The following is a 17,173-nucleotide window of genomic DNA, read 5'->3' as shown; positions in this document are numbered from 1 at the left end:
GTTCAGATTCTGAGCGACTTGCAAATTTGGGCGATGGCATTACCGCATTCTTGGGCCTCTTGTTTGGGCCTTCACCTTGACTCATTTGATTGAACTTCATTCTTTGGGCTGTCTGTTTTGGGGATTCTTCAATTGGACTTTACTCATTGGGCTGAATTTTTATGTGTCAACACCACTGCTGGAGAATGAGGATTATATGCATTGAGGTTATGTCACAATTTGGGCCTCCAACAACAGAGCAAATGTTAGTGTAAATTGGCCAACCATAAAGACCACAAATAAATGATTTTACACATATCATCACCCAACAAATCCAACCACAACATGGGACATCCAAAGCGTTGGACCAACTCAATTAAGTTGCTTCTAGTACTCTCAAGTTGTTTTTGGGTCGAGTTATCACTAAGGTATCAATATAAATTATCCAATATCGTTTTAATATTATAGTCCGAGACTTGTGTATCAAAACTAATTGTTCGAAACCAACAATCTTTTCTCTTTTCCTGTATCTTCACCTGAATTGAACTACCATCTTCTCTCTTTTGCTATATCTTCATCTGAATTGACTTTCATTTGTGACTATCGCGTTTAAAAAAAAAAAAAATTACATTGAAACTCAAAATAAAATAAAATAGTAATAATAATAATAATAAATGAATAAATAAATGATTAATTAATTCTTTTGACTTCGCAAAACTAAAATGACAAGTTTATGGATAAATTCTCACCACGTACTTTCCGATATTGATTCGCGGCCACAGGCTTTGATTAACATCGACGTGTCAGATCCTGAGAATTCGAGCCGCCGCGTTAAATGCCACGTCATTTTTCAGTTCACAGGTGGCCGCTATCTACTCCAAATGTGTCTGTAACATCAGCTTTGCTCAGATTTCACATGCTTTTTGACCATGGTAAATCTTGAATCGGCCGTCCTAAAACGCATCAGGGCCAATCAATATAAACACCACTTTCTCTCTCTATACATATACACACATGTATGTATATTTCTGGGCTTTGGGAGCTGTATGTTTCTTGTTCTCTCAGCACCCCACCTAACCCCCCCCCCCTTCCCTTCCGCATCTGGTGCCAAGAAATTTAACTAATTAACTAGCGTATATAGCCACCTTGGTTTCAATCTTGAAAGGAGCTTTCTTTTGCTAGGTAATTCATTGTTAATCTTTACGATTAAATCATTTCAATCAAGCTTTTTCATCTTTGTTTAATGAATTCTTGTTATAAAGATTTAGATCATTTTAAAAAGTACTTATTCCCGATTGTAATCTCTTTTTATCTTCAAGAAAACCCTCACTTTCGTTTTTGCTTGAGATCCCAGTTTTGATTTTTCAGACTGAGAAAAAATATTTTACTCGACAGAATTCTGGTCAATTGGAACAAGTTTTGATTCCCCTCAAATGTGTTTCCTTAAAATTTCAGAAACCTTATCTCAATTCGAAGAAAATTCTACGGGGATAAACTTGGATATATACACACTCCCCTGAAAATTGGCGTAAAAAACAAGAAAACCAGCTCTAGCTTATCTTCTTGTATAGTTGTATTTCATGAATTTTCCACGCGTTTACAAGTCATACATATCTATTTAAAGTTGCTTAAATTGGTTTAATTTGCTTATTTCTTCTTCAGAATCTCTCTAAAAAATTCGAAAAAACAAATTGAAGATGGATATTACTTACCGGCCTTACATTGATCCCGATTTCGAAGTACTAATTGAAAGAATACATCCACCAAGGTTTGTAATTCTAGCTTTCATTAGCATTTAATTTAAATGATCATGTGGTTCTTACAACGTTCCTTTTTTTTCTTTTTCTTTTTTAATTATGCGTTGCATGTTCTCTTTTTCTGGGTTTTTAGGGTTTGTATTGACAATGATACTTATCGAGACTGCACTCTTGTCAAGGTTAGTAATCGAAACCTCAGAACCTCAACAGTCAAAGATCACTTTTGTGTTATTTAATTTTTCTTTCTTTTGAGGCCTCTGTGCAACTACAGACTGAATTTAATTCTCGATAAATTTGAAGTAGACAGTGGATCAAGTTTTAAATCTGGACAGCATTAAGGTTTTTCTGCAAATTGGTTTGGCCTGTTTTTGGACCCACAGATTGAGGCTAACAGCTTTGAATTCATATAGCATTTTACCAGAATTTGTAAGGATCCCATAATCCTACCCTACTTTTTCAGAAAGTAATACGATTCTATAAACTATGTTATAAAATTGTCCATTCAAATCAAGAGGCATGAGGTTTTGAACAACTCAAGTCACGGTACTTTAAATCTACTCAGTGTCCAGAGTATCGTGACTTGGGTGATTCGAGATCTGAAGAATCGTAATTTGAATGAATGATTTTATCGTGTGGCATACAACGATGTTCAACTAAAGTTCCTGCCAATATAGCCTGCATAACGTAGAATCCACACAATGCCCACTTCAAGAACTAGATAAGTTACTAAAGTTTTTTGTAAAGAATTGACGTAGCTAGAGCATCTTCAATGGTAGAGTAAAATAGAGATTTGGGTTTTCGATTTGGGTTTTCAAAGTGTCAAATGGAGAGAAGCAAAGGATATGCAAATTGCATTTTCCGGTTGAAAATTAATGTGAAAAAATATATAAGTTTACATCTTTTTTTTACATCTATAAGAGGCAAAAAGTGAATTTGATGAATTTGGATTTAGATCCATCAAGATGTAAATGAGGATGCAAAAGTAATTTTGAAGCTATCAATTTATACTCAATTTTACACCATCATTGGAGGTGCTCTTAATGACAAAATATATATTTAAAAATCACTAACCCAATTATATTGGTTCAACCGCACAACATTGAAAAAGTAATAATAATAAAAAAAAAAAAAAAAAAAAAAAAAGCCAAACGATAAAGGTTCTGACCGACACTCACAATAGGGGCGGTGGCCACATTTTTTTTTTGGAATTGTTTATTCTTGTAGGGCCCGCAGCTTGTGAGAGGCTGTCAAGGCCTCTATCATTCATTTTTTTTGGCTAAGGAGGCTTTTCTCTTATTGGTTTAAACCCATACACACAGTACCAAGATATGTATTTTACTCGATCCATGATTCCCACCAGTCCATATAACTCTTTCGTATATATTGTAAGAAAAGTTTTGTGTAAACAAGTTCGACCATTGAATCTTGAATTAAAAAAAAAAAAAAAACACTAGTTTATAGGATTATAATGTTTAACAATGACGGTCCAAACAGGGTGCAAGAAAATGACCTCTGACTGTACAAAAAACCTTTTACGAATATTATGTTATTAATTTTTCTATTTTTAATTAATCTGCCTAACTTTTGGTGACAGGTTGATAGTGCAAATAAGCACGGGATGCTGCTAGAAATCGTCCAAGTTCTAACAGATCTTGAACTCGTGATTTCCAAATCATACATCTCTTCTGATGGTGGTTGGTTAATGGATGGTGAGAAATTAATTAATTATTTCTTATTAAAAAAAATAATTTTTTAAATATAAAATTATAAATCCTACGTGTATACAAGTCAGCAATGAATCTGCCTAACTTTTGGTGACAGGTTGATAGTGCAAATAAGCACGGGATGCTGCTAGAAATCGTCCAAGTTCTAACAGATCTTGAACTCGTGATTTCCAAATCATACATCTCTTCTGATGGTGGTTGGTTAATGGATGGTGAGAAATTAATTAATTATTTCTTATTAAAAAAAATAATTTTTTAAATATAAAATTATAAATCCTACGTGTATACAAGTCAGCAATGAATAACTTTTTGGGTTTGTATTCATGTGCAATGGTATTAATTGCATGGTTTGCAGTATTCCACGTGACTGACCAACAAATGAACAAAATAACTGATGAAAGCCTCATTCAATACATACAAGAGGTTTGTATCTCTCTCTTAATGCCAGCTTTCCTCTTGTCACAACGTCTATAGAAAGGATTACGTATGGAAAGTATTAAAACCGCACTTTCCAGTATTATCCCAACTGTCATTTTTGCGACTTTTGTTGTTGATTTTGTTATGTTTATTATAGGGAATTTGTGTGATTAGGAGGGCTAGACCAAGTATTGGTGAAGAGACGAGGCCAACACTGATGTCAATAGAGAACACGGCCCTAGAGATGACAGGGATGGATCGACCAGGTTTAATGTCGGAGATGTCGGCTGTGTTGGCTGAGTTGGGCTGTCGCGTATCTGCTGCCATGGCATGGACTCATAAGAGCCGAGCAGCGTGCATTATCTACGTGGAGGATGCTTCTAATGGTGAGCCAATCAGGGACCCGTGTCGTGTGGCCCAGGTTCAGGCCCAGTTGGAGAACGTTGTCGAAGCCCACCACTACGATAACGAGAGACGAAGTGTAAGGTGGACAGCACCAGCTCCAGGCCAAACCCACACGGAAAGGCGGCTGCACCAATTAATGGCGGCCGATGAAGACTACAAGACATGTTGTTCTTGTTGTGGTAGTAATGATGACAGTGATGACGATGATGTATATGGGCCAGGAAGGCATTACAAGGCAAAGAAGAAAGAATGCTATGGCACGCACGTGAAAATAGAGAAATGTAAAGAAACGGGCTACTCGATCGTCACCGTGAGGAGTCGAGATCGACCCAAGTTATTGTTCGACACAATTTATACTCTGACTGACATGCAATACATAGTATTCCATGCAGCTATTCGCTCCAAGGAATTTATAGCTGTACAGGTAAAAACACATCATAATATCTACGCAGATTCTGGGAGTGCATTCTTTGTTTCTAATCTTAAATTTCTGAAAATCCCAGGAATACTATGTGAAGCACAAAAGTGGACACCCTTTGGATTCAGATGATGAAAAGCAATTGGTTATCCAGCGTTTGATAGCAGCTACAGAAAGGAGGATTTCTCATGTATGTTACAGAAACTTAAATTTATCTCCAACTAGTAAACAAGAAAAATTAAGGATTCACAATTCTACATATTTGTGCAGGGATTAAGACTAGACATTTGCACAGAAAACAGGACAGGACTATTATCGGATATAACTCGAGTATTACGAGAAAACGGATTGTCTATAACAAGGGCTGAGATTGGTACCCGTGGTGGAAGAGCAGCTGGCACATTCTATGTAAAAGATACTTCGGGACAAAATGCCGATCCAGAAACACTTGAAACGGTGAGACGAGAAATTGGAAGCTCTGTTGTAGTGGTAAACAAATCTTTGAGCACAGCTTCATGGGCTGCCTCGTCCAGAACAAGTAGGAGCAACAGTACCGAAATACAAGAAAGGCCGAGGTTTACTCTGGGAAGCTTGTTGTGGTCACACCTTGAGAGAATTTCGAGCAATTTCAAACCCATAAAATCCTAAAGTTCTCATGGACAAAGGGCTTGATTCACCTATAAATACCAATTAGCGAACAAGTTTCTCACTCATCTGTAAATATTAAGAGCCAGCAGCAGCCCCTACAGAAAATGAGCACGTAAATAAACAATGCGTCTCTTCTTTGCTTCTCTCTTCAAGAAAAAGTAGTACCTGGAATCTGCAAAGTTTGATCCTTTTTTGCAAACATTTACTCTCTCAATGCACATTTCCGAGTTCACCAGAAAACATTTTGCAAAACAATATTCCAGGAAAATGCAACTGTATCACTTCAATTTGATTATTCAATCAGCACCAGTGATCAAATTGGAAATGAGAGGATTATCAACATAACATCATCTGAATATTGCCAAACATTTACAATGCTCTTCTGAATCTATATAGCATTTTAATAAGTATTTCATAGTAAGATAATAATCCAGGCTTTATTCACTATGAGGTTTATGTACAAACGTACCATTTGCAAAGCCCTGAATGCAAGAAATAACGATCAACTCTACTGAACTGACAATAGGAAATTAAATTGGCCGTACAAGGGTTACGCAATGAATCACGACACATCAATTTCTTCAACATCTAACCAGTCTCGTGAGTCTTTATCAAAACTGTAATTTGTTTTCCTGGAACTGGCAGGCACATCTCCATCATCTTCTTCAAGATCACTAAACGACACATCATCCTCATTCTCAATGGGGATGGTGGTTCCACTGGCACCACCAATTTCAGAACTTTCTTCTTTTAACCAGTCATCACCATCATCCTGTTCCTCATCCTTCGCTTCCAAAACTTTAGAGGGACCAGATATCAAGTTTTGATCCTTAACTTGGTCAATAACCTCTTCTTCAATCACCGATTTGTCAACAATTGGAATTTTAACGCTCTCAACTGGGTGCTTCACTATTTCAGAAGCAGAAGCTATAGTGGAAGTGCTTAATTCAAGGGCAGATGCTTTTTCATGCTCATTTTCAGAAGGAACGAAAGATGACGCATAGAGGGAGTCGTCATGAGAAGGGGCGGTGCTGTCTTTTGGATCAGAAGATCCGTTTTCAGGGAAGTCTTTTAGTTTTGTTGGTGTCTGGTTCTTTGACTCCTGTGCAAGCAAGCTTCTGGCTTTTATTATCTGCATGGCATGACAGTAATGGAGGTCAATGACTTCGTTGCAAAAGGAGAAAGGAAAAGCCTAGCATGGAGTTCATAATTAGGTGAATGCAAAAATTAGAGTACAAGTAATAACAGCATATTCATTGACAAGCCATTTATCCTAGGGGGCAATTGTAATGAAACCTTATCAAATCAAATATAATGGCAACTAACCCCAATACTCATCAGTGGCTTACAGACAACACCCAGCTATTTATTTAATTTGAGAGTAATTTTAGGGATAAATATTCTTTGCCTTGTCCATTGACTTAAGACACATCAAAAACAAGAAACAATTAAATGAGTCATGAAAAAAAAAAAGGAAATGGGAAGAATTTGACAAACAGTTATGTAAATGGCATGTAATGGAATGATATCGAGGTAAAAATGTCAAGGGCCAAGCACTTTAATACACATCCTTATAGAAACACGGTAACAATGACTAAAGTTTGTTCAGACCCAGTGCAGAAATGCTGTTGCTTAAAATAGTTCTTGGTATGTAAGACTTGGATCACTACTTTTCAGTTGAGTACTAATTAGGTAAGATCCCTTATGAAATTAGATGATAAGTACTTGCAATAAATATACAGAATGACGTTGTTTTTCACTTATATTTCAAGATGAGATATAAAACAATTCTTCCTTTACATTTCAGTGCATCTGCTCATATGGTCCTAGTGTATCTGATCATATGGTCTTCGCTACCAACTGTACATGCACTACTGCAATTCAGTTTTCATAAAATGCGTAATGAGCTTCCACCATACACTAGCACTGTCTCCTCACCCACCCCAAAAAAATAGATAAAGTAAAAGCATGTTTGGGAAGTTCTTATAAACAATTTAAATTATAAATAGATATAAATGAGTGGTGGAGGATCCCTCAAAGTGTTTTAATAAGAAGTGGCCTGAGTATTCATAAATAGTTTATAAACATGACCCAAATATAGACCAAAATAAGGAAGGCAAACGGAGCTAAAAAGGGTCTGCTTGTGCACTAAAATACTCATGAAGTCGACCAAACAACCTATAGGAATTGTTCATAAAGATGTGCATGTTAATCAAGGTTGAGAAATGTACCAGATTATCATATAGACATAGCAGAATGAATGGTCAGGTTGTTGACCTATTCATATGTACTTACTTTTTTGTGTGCGTGTGTGTGGGGGTGAGGGGAGGGCGTGATTAAAAGAAACGAAGCTAAAATGGATCCCTTTGAGCACTAAATACTCATGAAGTCAACTAAACAATCTATAGGAATTGTTCGGATGGATGTACATGCAAATCCAGGTTGAGATATGTACCAGATTATCATAGACAGAGCTGAAGGATTGATGATAATGTCCAGGTTGTTTGCTCTATACTACTTTTTGGTTATATTAAAATGACGACAAAACATGCCAAATGCACTTGTAGAAAAGCAAAATATATATGATCAGAGAAAATTTTATAGGACAAAAATGTTTAGCAATTGCAATCTGAGAACACAAGAAACATAAGAAGCAATGCACATCATCATTATTGTCTAACCAGATCCAAGATACTAAGCATAGATTATCTTTTAATTGAGTATGGTAATTGCAAGAAGAAGAAGAGACCTGGGATGTTGATAAAATCTCAGCATCCTCTTTATCCAATCGAGGGTGCAGGAGTACAAAATAGATCTTCCAGAAGCAACTTTCACTCATGTATCCTGGGCATAGCTCAAACCTCAAAGCAGATAATCTTGGGACAAGATACTCAACAGCTAAGGCATGTTCTTGTTGGGCATCGGACATGTCAAAATCTAGTGTCAAGAAAAAAAAATCAAGACTCTGCCGTAATGAATTTCCATTTCCTGAGTTATAGAAAATTTCTATCATAACTCACCATTTAAATACTTTCGAAGTTAACAAAAGTCTTGAGCACTAAAGACCGGTTTTCTCTAACAAAAAATAATTGCAAACAACCAAGGACCCAAAGGTCTTTTTGAGCAAATTGCTTTCCATAACAAGATCAGCTATATATATATATATATAGACACACACACACACCAAATATTAGATCACAGATGAAATAAAACAACAAACGAATGAAAGAGATAGCATGACACAAAACCAAAAGAAGTGGAACTAAATTCAAATCCATGGTCTTATACGAGTCTTAGATCTACTAGTTGCTAACTTAAACTCCAATGTCATAGAAGTTTCTTACTGTGTCCATTTGTTCGATAATGTCTCACTTTACATTTATTGATTTCTTAGTACAGTATCTAAGAGAATCAGAATTCAATTTGTTAAACATTTATTTGAAAGATAATGTCATCATTGAACGATCATCAATCAGATACACAACAAAAGGAATCCAATTATTTATAATTCAGTCATTATCCCACTGACAACTAGGAGGTGAACATTCATAAATTCTACTAAATAAAAATAAATATATAAAACCATTAGCAAAAAGGGTAAAAAGACAGCAATTTTCATACCATCATTTTCCGGCAATGGGAAATCCAACCAAGTTTTGGAATGCATCGCAATATCACTGGCGAAAGTCACCACTTCCTCAGTCACACCAACCACTTTTTTCCTAGCCGAATTAAAATCCTCTGCACTACCTATCCAGAACAAGATTTAAATGAATAAGTTAGCAGTTCTCCAACATCTTGAGCTGGAAGATGAAATGATTAGCACAGCATACCTTCCTTTTCAATTTCATCGTCAGATTCCAATTGCAGGAAATTCGAAGCCATTTTGGTAATTTCCGACACGTTGATGTTATTCGACAGCTTCGAAATTCCGTTCCTGAACCTTCCCCCGATCTCCGCTAAATCAGTCTGAATCCCAGATGTCGCATCCGGATCCGGATCTGGATCCTGATCCTGTGATGATTTATTCGGATCGAGCTGTGGCTGTGGGGCTAGAAATGAGGCGACGCCCCATAATTGGCTCTTGAGGGTTTTGGTGAGTTCCGAGAAGTCATCCTTGACGCCTCGAGACGGAGATATTGGAGATGAAACATCGTCGTCTTGGAGGACGTTTTCCGGTTTGGGTTTGTTGCCGGTGCTGACTTCATCGTCGTTGTCGTCAAATTTGAGCGTATTGGATATTGATCGGGCAAACCATGACATTTTAACTCGGAAAGAGTTCAGGTTTCGAGTCGCCGGCGAAAACTGTAAGGATTGGGGATGATCGCCTTATAAGAAAGAGTTCAGCCTGGAGTAATATTATCAACACTGGAAACCCATTAGCATTAAGGGATTCAGGAGACCCGTTATACGGCATCGTTTGGACATTGGAATATGCCGTGCAGTGTTTATTTCTCACTTAACCCCTCTAATTTTTGGTCTTGTTATATAGAGGAATGATCTAATGAGCATTGGTACTCATCTTATACTAAGCACTGATGATATATTACATTAATTTATTGGTGGATAACAAATTTAATTCAAATGTTAGAACCGACAAAATCTTGACACTCTAGTTTTCCACATGCTCAGGTCCGATCCTGGGGCTAGGCAAATGAGGCCTATCCTCAGGCCCAACATCTTGGGGGGCCTCACTTTGGGCCCAGAAATTTAATTTTTTTTTTTTTTTTTAATTGAACTTGAACCAGACCCAATGATACAGAAATGCAGCCCACAACTTCAAGCCCAAATCCAATCCAATGCCCTTAGCCATAGTCCAATTACCCAACTATATATATATATATATTTTTTTTTTTTTTTTTCCATCCATTGCATTTACGATGATTTCGAGAGGGGGGGGGCCAATTTTTAGACTTTGCCTCGGGCCCCGACAATCATAGGACCGGCCCTGCACATGCTCAGTGTGTTGGTTCTCATGTATTGACATTCCAATCCGAGCCTAAGTTCAGTGCCTTGCATTTGGTATTTTTAGCCTCAATGAACCTTGTTTTGATGGTATTTGATCATAAATAAAAGTTATGGAGGAAAGAAGCCATGAATATTATGATATTTAAAGGAGGACATAAGTAAATGTTCAACTATAATGCAAAGAGTAGTATTTGTAGTACAATATGCTGTTATATGATTGCTAGTGAGTGAACGTGTTCATCTAAAAATTTGAATGGTCTTCATAAATTCCTTGAAATTGACTTACTTTTAGTCAGTCAATTTTCTCTGCATATTTTTTATTCTTCAGAAGAATATTTGAGAATTTGTATATATTAGTACAAGGCATTTTCCTGTACAAAAGTTTGTGGGAAAATTTGTTATATTGAATATATTTCTCTCCATATTAGCTGAGCCTAAAATATGATTTAGTCCACTCAAGCATTGCCCCCAATTCATACTATGATTATAATAGTTAATTATTACCAAGATATACAACATAACAATATCTACACTATTGCATTAAAAATTATTTTTCATATTGACAAGTACCATGCAGAATCTTAAATTATAGCTTAAAATGTTTAATGCAATTTCATGTATCGACATTCTTTCAAGGACTTGATTTTGTTGTCATTGGAGCTTGACTGTAAGATTGCAAAAAGGTAATTAGAACATTATAAAATAATGTAGATATGGGCATAACCATAAAGGGAGAAAACTCTTCAAACTTTTCAAAGTTTAATTAAAAAAATAAAATTTAATCGTACAAAAAATTGTTTATAATATGAAGAAAAAAAATTTAAATAAATTTCGAAAAATATAATAAAAACAAAATAAATTAAACAAAAGAAAGTTACCAAAATTAAGTAAAGAGTATATAAATATTATTTAATTAAAATTGAAAAAATTAAGTTTTATTATAAAGAGAAAAGAATTAAAAAAAATTTCAATTTTTTTCATCGTGGAAACAAAAACAACGTCGTGTTGTCTTCAATTGTTTCTTCATTTTCACACGTCACTTCACTACAACTAAGGATGCCAAATGCCCTCATCGGCTCAGGCTGCCAGTAGCTCCGCCCTGGAAAAGCCTGAGCCGGCTCGGGTCAAGCCCCATTTTGAGGTTCCAGGCTTAGCCCGAGCTGACTCATGTGGCTCGTCAGCTCGAGCCTTATTTAAAAAAAAAAAAAAAAAAAAAAAAAAAGGAGAAAGAGGCCACAAGCGTTGTCTTATTTTTAAAGCAATTGCATTTTTTAAGGCAACTTGCTGTCTTAATCTTATTTTAATAAGGTAGCAGCTGGCTACTGCCTTAAGAAAGGCAGCAAAAAAAAAAAGAGTGAGAGAGTATCGAGTTGGCCCGACTTGCTAAGGCTCAAGCCAAAAGTTCAGGTCGAGTCTTGTTTTTTTGGCCAAGTTTTTGCTAGGCTCAGGTTCGAAAAAAGTTCGTTTGATTTTACTGAAGACAAGGTCGAGCCTTCAGTTTCGACTCGCGAGCAGGCTCGACTCGGTTCATTGACATCCCTAACTGCAACTATCGCCTCTATTGCAATATTTCTTGATTTTCTTGCATCACTTCACTTTATCCAATGCAATACTAATATAAAAAAAAAAAACTAAATGATTTAATAAATAAAAAAGCGAAAAAAAGAATTGCAAACAAAAGTAGAAAAAAAAATTATTATAAAGTTTCTAAATTAAATTGAAATAATTAAACTTAAAAATAAATATTATTTTTTAATTAAAATTGAAAAAATTACGTTTAATCATAAAACAAAAATAATTAAAAAACTTAAATCAAAGAAAAAATTTATTTATAATATGAAGAAAAAAAATTTTAAAAAAATTCAAAAAATATATAATAAAAAAATAAAACAAAGAATGTTACAAAAATTAAATAAAGAATATATAAATATTATTTAATTAAAATTGAAAAAAAATAAGTTTTATCATAAAGAGAAAAGAATTAAAAAGAATTTTAAATCGAAAAATAATATTTATAACATGAACAAAACAAATTAAAAACAAAAATGAGAAAAAACAGGAAAAAAAAACGAAAAATAAAAGAATCTCTCCATCTCCATCTTAGATGGAGATTTAGAGAATCTCTCCATCCAGAATGGAGAAAGTGGATGGAGTTCCATCAAATCTCCATCGGGATGGAGGTTTTCTCTATTCAGGATGGAGAAATTCTCTATTTTAAGTTATTACATTTTGATGAATTTTAAGGACTCTTTGCTAGCACGAAACTACGGCAAATTAATCCATTTAAAATTTGATAAATAAAAATTACAATTAATCCATTTAAAATTGAAAAAAAAAAGGAAAAAAATTCTCCAAAAATTGCTGCACGAAGAAGTGAGTTGCTCTAAATTCTACAAAAGTTCATCATATATAAACAAAATTATAGACTATTTTTTTTGTTTCTCAACATCGTCCATGCACTCTACCTGATAAAACATGCACAAAATCCACAAACTTTCCACTATTTCTAGACCTAAGAAGACACACGTTTTCCATGAAATATGCAAGAAAAAAGAAATTTAAAAATTTAAAGTTTAAAGTGAAGTGGAAGAAGAGCACACACTTGGTTATTGGACTAATTACTCTAGAGACGAATTTTACCCCAAACGAATCTCCTTCTTTGAGTCCAACCAAAACCGGCACTGTCGATCCCTTTCTCCTGATCTTGTTCAATAATTACTATTCAATCTTCAGGATTGGCCTTCTGTACCCCTTTAATACGAAAGCAAGTGTGAAATTTACAAGCATATTACGCCATTGAATAATTTCTAAGTAAGAGAAATTAATTTCAATAGTATAGTTCTTACAAAATTATCTCAGAAGCTATAATTCACCATCATCTCAAGCTATTTTGAACAAAACTAATACCATCCTCGTTTATGAAAACCTAAAATGAAACACAATAATCAAAGAAAATTTAAGAAAAATGATGCTTAATTCAAAATCAGATGAAGATAAATCACGTATAGCACACACTTAGTGATTGATAAACAACATTTATGGATTATTCTGTAAATTTTTTTAGAACCATAACATTGGACACTCAACTTACAAACGAGCCTAAAAAAATTCTTCTTCTTCAAGCTTTCGATAGTTTCGTTGATACTTTCTGTAAGAGCCTTCTTGTTTGGAATGGCGGATTTGTTGAAAAGGCATAGTCAGTAGTGTAGAAAAATGGAGAAATGGTGTTTCTTTGTCAGATTGATGTGAATTGAGAAAAGGTGAAGGCATGGATGTGTCGAAAAATCGTGATTTTACTAATTTTGTGTAAAAAAAAAATGAAAACAAAAGAGGGAAATTCGTACAAGACGATGCATATTTTTAACACGTGTCCAGCCCATTCATTCACTCTTTTATATATGTAGGATATAAAATTTCTTGTAGGTACAACGTACATCATCCTCATTCTCAATGCCTTTCTCATTAATCTCACTCATTTTTGCTGATTTTTTTAAAAACAACTTCAACTTCTAATGCTTTCTCCAATAATTTTCACTTATTAAAACTGTATCATTTCTTCTAGACGACGCAACTTGTGGACCCCAAGAAGTTGAAGCCAACAAGTCCCTCAAGTACCTCCTAGTTTAATCCCTTTCTTAAGTCTTTTATCGATTGCCAGAGCTCCGAGGAGCTAATGTATAATGACGACCTTCGTCAATTAAAGACTTGGAACATGAAGACTAGAATTTGGCTAGGGCTTATGATATTACTTATTTTTCTTTATAGAATTATGGGGGCATTTATAGATGTTTAGAGGGCATTAATTGTACAGGCGACCATTGGCGAGCCCACAACAAATTACAAATTTAGATGATTCTATGATACATAGCTCTTGCATTAAGTCAAAACATAGGTTAAATCATCGTCAAACATGCTCTTCTAAATATTTTTGGCATGTGACATTCTCCTCATGCTACCACATGGTTAATAAGATATTTCTAAACTTTCCTTTGAGGAGACATGATATCCATTTGCCTTCTGTGACTTCGATTGCTTTGGGCTCGTTTGAGGCCCAATTGATCCTTAAGTTTTTGGGTTCAAATGTAAGGTCGAACACAAAGGTTCCTCGCATCAATGGAGCTTGAGGAGGCTTGATACTAGAGCATTCGCCCATACAAAGAGACTTATTTTGTTTTCACCAGTAATGACATTTTGGTTATCCTAGTGCCACCTCCAATGTTCGTACTAGGTCATTATATGCCACATAGATTCAACTTGAGGCGGCTAGTTCAAATTTCTAAATGGTTTTTGAAAATTTGGAAGTACTTAATTTTAGGGGTGTAAGTGATCCGATTTTATCGATTTTTTACAGATGTTCAAACCAAATCACTAAAAACGGTTTTAGAAAAACTCAAATTTAGACCAAACCATTTTGAATGGTTTGAAAAAAACTCAAACCTAAATCTAACTGTTTGGTCCGATTTTAAACCGTCGGTTTTGCTATATATTTTTTTGCTCATTTACTTTTATGTCATTAATTCATTGAATTCAGTATATATTTATATTTTACTAGTAATAAATTTAAAGCAAACTAAGCCCCTGTTTGAACCAAATTTTTAGAACAAAAAAATATAAATTTGGGCAGCAATCCCACAAGTCCAGTCACTTTTGTTGGCCTGCTATTTCATGTGTGGGACCTAACCTCCTCTCCAATGGTCAATTTTCTCCTTATGGTGATATTAAAAATAAAGCTCAAACAGGGGCCAAATATATCTACTATAAATTTAAATAACAACTAAATCAAATTGAAATCACAGTAAACTAAAATATAGTTTTTTTCCATTTTTGTTCACCTTTTTAGGCTAATGACGATACAATAATGTTACGATACAAGTCTACTAAACTAGATATAAGGCCCAAAAAATATAATGATGTCCAAATGAGATTTTATGATCATTATATCTGAAAAAAATGAAACTGATTAGACAAAGAGAATGACCAACCACAATAATAAAGCAATTACTTATAATATAAACATAATAATTACACAAGTTTGCATTTGTATGATGTTACGAAATGCATTTAATTTCAGATTCTTATCTTAATTTGCTCCAAAAAAATTATTGATCTAAAACTTTATCGTAGCTAATATTTTTACTGAAGGTCTAGGATCTCTTTGTCTGCGATTTAATATAATGAATTTCAATTCAACTTTCAAGAGGAGTGAAAAATCTGAAAAAGAAATGTGCGGTGTCGGCGGCTCAAGACTGTATTAGGTGTCGGCTGGAGTTCATCTAAATTCTAAAGAGAAAAATGACTTTTGATAGATTATGTTAGTTTTGAAATTATTAGATATATATTGGGATTATAGGATAATAATATATCTGTATTAAAAAATTAGAAATTAACAAAAATACCTACAAATGACAAAACTACTGAATTTTACATATTTGGATGAATTTTCAAAAAAAATCATTTTTTCATTTTTTTTATATTTATATATTTTTTCGCCAGTCCGATTTGATTTTTAACCGCAATTAAAATTCTCAAACCTAAATCAAACCATTTTGACCGGTTTGGTTTGGGTCAAAACCATTTCGTTGACTGGGTCCACATGGCACCAAATCGACGATTTATGAAATGCGATTTTGGTTCGATTTTTTGGTTTGGTGATTTTTGTTTACAACCCTACTTAATTCTTCAAAATGTACATTAATTTTAAATTAAAAGTACTCTCGTCGTCCCAATTATATAGGTTGAGTTTCATTTTTCTCATATCACAAATATATATGTCTATTTCCCAATTTAAAATATTTTGTTTTGTTCATTTACTAATATACCCTTATTCAATTTTTTCACTAAATATGGCAACTTGATGAAATCATTCAAATACACATATTTCCTGCTTCTTGAAAATATGGAACGATTTTCATTTGTTCTTCTTCAAATTAAATTATTCAAATTCTTTACTAAATTCAATAATAATTTATTACTACATACTGAAAATTAACTAGGGGTAAATTAGAAAAGATTTTAACAAAAATTAATTTTTCAATTACATTAAAGAAGATTTCTTAATCCGTGTAAAAAAGAAACAAGCATATATAATTAGGACGGAAGGAGTGTGTAATAATTGTCACGAGAAGTCAATGATAATGATGAAAGCTGTAAGAACCAATTATTTTGCTTATTTGATGTCAAAATTTATTAATTATAATCTTAAGTAAAAAAGTCAGATGTCAGCCACAGATCCATAAATGAGTAGCTGAGTCCAATAATTTCTCTGGCAGTTCAGTTCTTTCTACTTTCATAATGTTAGAAGGGCAACTTTGTCTTTTCCCTCCTACTCCTTTCTTTTCTTTTGTTTATGTTTCTTATTTATTTGTTTACTTTTTTGCCTTACCATCTTTTCCCGTCAACTTAGTGATGGCAACGGGCGGGACGGCAGCTTGCCCCCTTTGTCGTCCCATTTTATTTTTTTAATTTTATTATTATTTTTATTTTTTCTTTTCACGGAACGGAACAGGATCGGGATTTTTGCGTCCCTAGTCGACTATTGTTTAGTTTGCCAATCATCAAATTACAAGTTAATGGGCAATTTATATGAAATTCGTCAGTAGACTCAATTGACATTACATGAAATGTTGGAGATCCAAATACTAAGAAAAGTGTGTTAAAATCCATTTATTTATCATTTATAGGTTCGGGACCTTCGGCGCCGTTTTTCCTCTAGTCGATCTGTATGCCGTTATTAATAAGAGTATAGCTTAAAAGTTTGCCTTTAAGTATTTAAATAAATTTTAAAATAAATAATTTTTTATGGATGAAAGTTGAAAAGTAGGTATTTATTCCCAAGTATGCTGAAAGTTATGTAAAAA

General features: G+C 34.2%; 2 protein-coding genes across 3 annotated transcripts; one reads left to right on the top strand and one right to left on the bottom strand.

Annotated features, from left to right (window-relative positions):
• Nucleotides 1–1,049: 1,049 nt before the first annotated feature.
• Nucleotides 1,050–5,542, top strand: LOC111383486 (ACT domain-containing protein ACR1-like). Of its 2 annotated transcripts, XM_023007598.1 has the most exons (8): nt 1,050–1,161; nt 1,642–1,747; nt 1,870–1,915; nt 3,331–3,445; nt 3,816–3,883; nt 4,035–4,706; nt 4,786–4,890; nt 4,971–5,542. In XM_023007598.1, the coding sequence occupies exons 2-8, from the start codon at nt 1,677–1,679 to the stop codon at nt 5,346–5,348; spliced, it is 1,455 nt and encodes a 484-aa protein (XP_022863366.1). In that variant the 5' UTR covers nt 1,050–1,161; nt 1,642–1,676; the 3' UTR covers nt 5,349–5,542. The 2 variants fall into 2 exon arrangements, with proteins under 2 accessions (XP_022863366.1, XP_022863367.1); XM_023007599.1 differs by lacking the exons at nt 1,050–1,161; nt 1,642–1,747; nt 1,870–1,915; nt 3,331–3,445 and adding an exon at nt 3,547–3,672.
• Nucleotides 5,543–5,658: 116 nt separating this feature from the next.
• On the bottom strand, nt 5,659–9,775 carry LOC111383487. The gene is made up of 4 exons (XM_023007600.1): nt 9,182–9,775; nt 8,970–9,098; nt 8,098–8,285; nt 5,659–6,480 (listed from the first exon to the last, which is right to left on the bottom strand). Exons 1-4 carry the CDS (start codon nt 9,609–9,611, stop codon nt 5,911–5,913), a joined length of 1,317 nt encoding a protein of 438 aa, XP_022863368.1. The 5' UTR covers nt 9,612–9,775; the 3' UTR covers nt 5,659–5,910.
• Nucleotides 9,776–17,173: the final 7,398 nt, after the last annotated feature.

The sequence above is a fragment of the Olea europaea genome, unplaced genomic scaffold (assembly GCF_002742605.1).
Source record: "Olea europaea var. sylvestris unplaced genomic scaffold, O_europaea_v1 scaffold2701, whole genome shotgun sequence".
NCBI lineage: Eukaryota > Viridiplantae > Streptophyta > Magnoliopsida > Lamiales > Oleaceae > Olea > Olea europaea.
This window is presented reverse-complemented; position numbering and strand designations above follow the sequence as displayed.